Below are 7,190 nucleotides of genomic sequence, written 5' to 3'. Positions count from 1 at the left end.
TCTATTTGTGATGTCTAATTTAATAAATTACATCTTTTAATACGATATCGAAAAAGATATAGTATTCTTTAGTCTCTCCATGCAAATAGGACACAGTTTTTTTGGAAAAGAGTTTCATATTACTTAGATCCCAATCAGAATGAAACTTTTCTACAAGTTAACCATGCTTATCGCTGGCAATAATTTATTACAATACATAAATCCTTATTGTTAATGTAAGCTTGTTAGTCAATCCACGTCTGATTGAGCGTCCATGTGTAGTTGAAGGCCTTTTTTTTTATCTTTGCAAAACACGGTTAAATGGAAGGAATGTCATGTTTTACTTTAAAAATGTAAGGCATGTGTTGCCTAGAAACGAGGAAATGAATTCATGTACTTACAAAAGGACTCTGATGGAGATTGCTTTAATGATGCTTCTTCAACACAAGATGATCTTCCAATTTGGTTGATGAAACTTCTTCAAAAGATGGACTCCATATGAACAATGATTGTAGCGGAAGCAAATAAAGATGAAAAAATGATGATTTTGATGTTGTATGGTCTTGGTAGATGTCCTTCTAGAAGGTTAGACCAACCATGAAGGAGAAGGTATGAAGAAGTCTAGAAGAAGACAATTTCATAAGGTGAGAACTCAAGAAGAGAAGTCTTGCAATTTTGGACAAAAAGACTTTACATTAAATCAAATTCTAAGGATTACAAAAGGGTGTCTCTCTTTTTATAAGTGAAGGAGAAGGCTAAAGTATATGGAGTATTTAGGAGCCTCTCCATAATTTAATGAGGAGCCTAAGCATTAAATGAGGAGCTCAAATATTAAATGTGAGGAGCCTTATGCTTTGTAACTAACTTAGTCAAAGCATTTAATGCAAAGGTTCCTTGCAACTAACTCCTTCCAAAATCCATTTTTAACCCATTTCTAACCCATTTTAGGTGCTTCCTTCTAACTAAGGACCTAATTGTGCACTAGCTCTCTCATAAAGCCACAAAGCCTTCTAAACAAAGCTTAACAAAATGTTTTGACCAAATACAAAACCTAAAAAAGAAGCTATATTATATATTTACAAAATGTGTTTTAAGATAAAGAATAAGACTACAATATGATCCTATACAATAGTAGAATCCTTCAAGCTCTATATTCTTCTTCCATCTTCTTTGACCATGGCTCTTTATGAGAGGTCCAATGTCTTATAAGATTTGAGAAAAAACAAGAACAAGCTTAAAAATCCTTCTTCTTCCAATCTTAATCTTAGTTTAAGTTGATGCTCCTTCATGGATCTCTATTTTATTTCCAAAACGGATTTCATGGGACTCGATTGTAGATATACGGTTAAATAGTATTCCATTATGACCCAATTCTACCAGGGTTATGGAAACTTTTGAAGACATGGGATTTTGGATGGAATGGAAGAAAACTTCTTTAATAGTGTAGTAATTGGGGAGGGGAACCACCGAGGGTATAAGGGAGGGGAACAAACTATTTTTTATAGTACTAGTTCAAACCTTAAAATCAAATCTTCCAAACGAAAACAAGTAGCACAATAATCAAGCCGGTTGCCACCACTGCAAGGGTGTGGCTATGGAAACTTTTTAAGAAAATTGTATTTTGACACGAATGAATGAAAGAAAGCTTCTTCAATAGTATAGCCATTAAGGGGGAGGGGAACGACCGAAAGTGTGAGGAGACTAAAAAAGATTGTTTTTTTTATAATAGTGGTTGAAAAAAATCAAATTTTCAAAAACAAAAATCTGGTGCAAAAGCTCTTTTGAAAAGATGTTTTTGCCCCGTTTTATCTGACAGCACGTATTGCTACACTAACATATTTTATCTTTTTCTGTGATGTGGTGTTTAATATATAACATTGTTAAAGACAAAGAAAATTAATTATTACATCTTTTAATAATAAACATAACAGTACTCAACTTTCCTATAAATAATTCAAATTTGAATGCAATTTCCACCAGTTACAGAAGAGTACAGTTTAAAGCATAGAAGTATCTGCATAAATATTGACCCTGTTAACCTTCCCCTAGTGAGGGATGATATTTAACCTCCAGGATCATTACAGTGTTAATACACGAAATATCATTCCTTATGCTATGAATTTATCAAATATGCATTATAAGGATTCTATTTGAAATTTGAGTAGCTGATAAGAAACCAGAAAACGTTTCTATTATTGGCATTCAAATTTCAACCTCTATTTGATCTTACATTATGCAGTTGTAGTTCCATACAAGTGAGGAAAAACATGCCCAAATAAACAGTAAACCCGTAGCACATTTCGTTTATATTTACAACATATTCTAGATTTCTACAAAAAATAAAAATTGTCACTTGCAATACGAACCAAAACACAATGAGCAAAACTGTGGTGATATCAGAACCCAATGGAAATGACAAACAAGACCGTCAGCAAAAGTTTGGGTGATGATGGAGTAACAGAAGTTCATAGGAAAAAAAGTGTATATATCTACCAATTTCAAGTGACTGAACACTAGATCAGCACAAAAGTAACATACAAAACTCTGCTTATAACCTCAAGTCTCATCCTTCCATGATTGCCTTCGATCTCTTCGTCTCCTTGTATGTCTTATATACAGAAAAGAAAGTGCAAGAGCCCTCCTCCAATTTCAGGTAGGACAGATAAGTGTCACCAGAATTCTCAATTCTGTCCAGCAACACTCCAAATGTTGAAAAACTTTCTGTTTCCTCCTCAACCGTCAAAGGGCTTTGAGTCTAACAGTAAATATCCTATTTTCATGCTTCATCAATGCAACTGTCTCTCAGAGAGAAGCTATCAAGCGTATCATTATCTGTGTCAACCTGAAGCTCTTTGAACATGGCCATCACTTGTATCATGGTCGGCCGACGGTAGGGCCTCTCTTCTAGACACTCAAAGGCAATTCTCAAATACTGAAATAGTTCACTTTCACTAGATGATTGCACAATTAAATCAGGATCAAGTATTTCATTAATTCTCTTCTCTTTGTAAAGCTTCTTAGACCAACCAACAAGATTGTTGTCATCACCAAACTCGGAAGAGTCGATTGGCCTTCTACCTGATAGAAGCTCAAGCAGTATGACACCATAGCTATAGACATCCCCTTTAGCTGTACATCGGAAACTCTGGTAGTACTCAGGGGGTACATAACCCGGTGTTCCGGCAAGTGTGCTAACAGTTAGATGAGTATCGAGGGCATTGACCAATCTTGCCATGCCAAAATCAGAAACTCTAGCCTCAAAATTTTCATCAAGAAGAATGTTGCTGGACTTCATGTCCCTGTGTATAATGTGAGGAATGCAACTATGATGAAGAAATGCAAGACCTCTTGCTGACCCTATGGCAATCTTCTTTCTTGCACCCCAATCAAGATTTGAACCTCCTCCTTTTGCTCTTTCATGTAAAACAGCCTCGAGACTTCCCCATTTCATGAACTCGTACACAAGAAGCCTCTCCTCCCCAACTTTACAGTAACCCAGCAGCTGAACCAGGTTCCTATGCTTAATCTTCCCAATAGTTTCCATCTCAGCCATGAACTCCCTATCTCCCTGACCCGTCACATGAATGAGCTTCTTGATGGCAACAACACAGCCATCTTTGAGCTTAGCCTTGTACACTTCACCAAATCCCCCAGAGCCGATCAAACTCTCAGCACTGAAACCATTAGTAGCCTCCAGAAGATGTGCGAACGTCAGCTTCCGCAGAGGCTTCTCAAAGGTGGCAACATTGATGCTCAGAGGCTCAGGAAAGCTGGAAAGCTTCCAACTACTGCTCCCCGAAGTGGGAAGACTCTCTATATACTTTTCTCTAATCTCCTCCTTCTTCTGAGCCTTCCTCACCCTGTACAAAGCCAACACAAGCCCAAGCGCAAACAAGAGAAAGCAAAGCAAACCAATGACAACCCCAGCTGCTACAGGCTGCTTCTTCTTCCAAACCCCAACACCCACTGAGCGGTTCTTCGAAGCACTACACGATGGCAGCGGCAGGCCACAAAGGCCAGAGTTGTTCTCGTATCTAGAAGCTGGAAAAGTAGTCAACTGACCTCCAGAAGGAACGGACCCGGTGAGATTATTATTAGAGACGTCAAGGTCACTGAGAAAAGAAAGGCTCTCCAATGAACCAGGGATGGACCCATTAAGACTGTTATGTGACAGATCAAGCACCCCAATTGCTTTCAAACCACCAAAACTATCTGGAATGTTCCCACTCAGCCTATTGTGCCCCAAATTCAACACCTGCAAATAGGCCATGCCACCCAAATTCCCAGGAATAGTTCCAGACAGCAAGTTGTAGGAAAGGTCAAGGTAGATCATGCTCCCATTGGAAGAAAAAGTATACACGGTCCAACCGAGGTAAATACGCGTCAATGGGCACGAATGCACCATGGGAAAACCTTCAAGTCTCTCTGTTCTGATATCCTCAAACTCAACCAACCCACCAGCACCCCTGCAACTAGTCCCACCCTCGTTCCTCACAAACGCAAACTGCTTCCCTGAAACCTTGCCCGGTATAACCAGTCCCGCTTGATCAGCAAGCTCAAACGGGATATTCCCAGTTAGGTTATTGCTATTCAAATCTAACCATATCAACTTCCCACACTTGCCTATCTCAGGTGGAATCCTCCCACTCAGCGAGTTGTTCCCAAGCTGGAGAATCGCCAATGCGTTCAATTTCCCAATCCCAGAAGGTATCGCTCCGGTTAACCGGTTGCTCGCCAGCGACACCCATATCATGTTGGTGCAATTGGCAATTGACTTTGGAATTGACCCAGAAATGAAATTATTGTTGAGAATCAAAGTCTCCAAGTTCCCTCCTTTAACACAAATTCCTTCTGGGATTTCCCCAGTGAGATTATTCGCCCACATAATCAAATCAGAGAGGTTAGGCAAAGCCCAAATCTCCCACGGAATTGAACCGTTCAAGCTGTTAAAGCTGAAATCAACGGTTCTCAAATTCTTACAATCACCGAGCTGTGAAGGCACCGTCCCGGAAAGGTAATTGCCCGCAAGGATCAACTTCTCCAGCCCGGAAGGGCAAAAGAACGACGGAACATTGCCGCTTAACCGGTTCGAGCTCAAGTCAAGCACCCGAAGCCGTTTCAGGTTAACAAGGGAAAACGGAACCTGTCCCGTTATGTTATTAAACGACGCGTTTAGATACTCGAGACTCTGAAGCTTGCTAACCACGGACACAAGGAAGTTCCCAGAGAGATAGTTCCTCGCGAGGTTCAAACTCCGCAGAGAAGAACAGTTCACGAAGCTCAAAGGCAACGCACCAGAAAGCATGTTCTCGGAGAGATCAAGCTCCACGAGACTTCCGCAGAGGCTTCCGAGCTCGCTCGGAATCTCGCCGAAGAATTTGCTGCGGTCGAGAAACAAAGACTTCAAGCTCCTCAAATTCCGAAGAATCTCCCCGGGAATCTCGGCTTCAAACTCATTGCGAGAAAGATCCAGAACCTCGAGCCTGTTGCAGCTGCTCAACCCGCGCGGAAACTCTTCTCCGGAGAGCGCATTGCGCGAGAAGCTCAACCGCGTTAGGCTACCGCACGAGGAGAAATCCAGCCGCGAGAAGTTGTTGAACGAGAAATCGAGAACCTGAACGGCGTCATTCACGAGCTGAGGCGGCACCGCCCCGGAGAGAAGATTGTAGGAGAGGTCCAAGGTGGAGAGGTTCGCGCTTCGGGAAACGAGCGACTCGCCGAGTTGACCAGCGAGTCTGTTGTCGGAGAAGTTCAGATAAACGAGAGCGGAGCTGGCGAGAGAGGACACGAGAAGGCTGAGGTCGGAGACGAGGTTTCTGGACAAGTCGAGTTGGGCCAGGGAAAGCCCAGAGGCAGGCCCAAGGCCGAGTCCAGCGGTGATGAGATTATTGGAGAGGTTTAAGTAAGTGAGGCGGGTACACGGAGTTAGGTTTGCGAAAGGAAACTTGCCGGAGAAGTTGTTGAAAGAGAGGTCGAGTGTTTGAAGCGTGCAAAACGGCGAAACGCTGAGGTTAAAAGCGGAGAAGGAGTTGCCACGTAGGACGAGGGTGGTTAGCGAGGGGAGGGATGTGAGGGTGGGGAGGTGGAGGGTGCCGGAGAGGGAGGCGCCGGCGAGGTCGATGGCGGTGACGCGGCGTGGCGGTGGCGAGCAGGTGACGCCGCGCCACGCGCACGGGGACGGCGCGTCGGGGAGCCAATCGGAGAGGAAGCCACGGGGGTCGGAGGAAACGTGGAAGTGCTTGAAGCGGATGAGGAGATTCGCATCGGACGCTTCTGATTCTGCTTCTGCTGGTGTTACTGCAACGAATAAGGTAATCAGAAGAAGGGAGCTAATTACTAGTGTTGGTGATTCTTCTCGTGGTGACCACGACATGTTCCTCCTGAGGTATGGTTTGGCTCTTTTCATTTGGGGTTTTTCAGTATCTGCTTCATGGAAAATTAATGATTAGTTTTAGCTTATTGGTATGCATAATACGATATTCACATGCTTATGCTCCCTTCCCATTGATCAATATTTCCAAAGCCAACTAAATCACTGTTTATGCATCCGTGCGTGCGTGTGAGAGGGAGTTCAAATCGAAAACTGCATGGAATTTCTTTATCATGTTTTTGTCTTGTTTTAGCAGAAATAATAAATATACTAAACTTGAAGAGATAGATAGATAGAAAAATTATAATTATAAATATTAAAAAAAGTGTGTCTTGTCCCGAATTTCAGAGTTGTGTGGCTGTACGCGTACCTACCCTGAGCTAATAGGTTTGATTTTGGGGGTTGCTTTTTCAACGTTTTCTTTACGGGGAGAAAAGAAAGAAAGATAGATAGATAGGACTTGCAGGGGAAGCTGAAATTACGTGAGAGAAGGAATCGTCGCGTGGTGTTATTGTTTTTAAATCACAATTATAAATATTAAAAAATATTAATGTTTTCCATTCTTTTTAAAAAAGTGGTCCAAATGGCTTTCCGGTTTCAAAGACGTAATTATCACCCAAACTTTGGGTTTTGAAAATTAGAGGAAAGAGGGTTATTTATGCAAGCTACTTACTACTACCCCTACTTCTTCTATTTCACCTATTTCACAATTTTTCTCGACCAATAATTAATAAATATTAAGTTCCCGTTATATATCTGCCATTAAACCTAAGTTGATCGTCTACTATTTCCATGAAAGAATATTGAAGATGGAAATCATAATGAAGGACACACATAAATC

The 7,190-nt window shown here is 41.7% G+C and overlaps 1 protein-coding gene across 1 annotated transcript; it reads right to left on the bottom strand.

Moving 5' to 3' along the window:
* Positions 1 to 2,150: 2,150 nt before the first annotated feature.
* On the bottom strand, positions 2,151 to 6,646 carry LOC106762493 (receptor-like protein kinase BRI1-like 3). The gene has a single exon (XM_014646439.2). It carries the CDS (start codon positions 6,383 to 6,385, stop codon positions 2,756 to 2,758), a length of 3,630 nt encoding a protein of 1,209 aa, XP_014501925.1. The 5' UTR covers positions 6,386 to 6,646; the 3' UTR covers positions 2,151 to 2,755.
* Positions 6,647 to 7,190: the final 544 nt, after the last annotated feature.

This window comes from Vigna radiata, chromosome 5, assembly GCF_000741045.1.
Source record: "Vigna radiata var. radiata cultivar VC1973A chromosome 5, Vradiata_ver6, whole genome shotgun sequence".
Taxonomy (NCBI): domain Eukaryota; kingdom Viridiplantae; phylum Streptophyta; class Magnoliopsida; order Fabales; family Fabaceae; genus Vigna; species Vigna radiata.
Note: the sequence above shows the minus strand (reverse complement) of the source record. Positions and strands in the feature narration are given on the sequence as shown.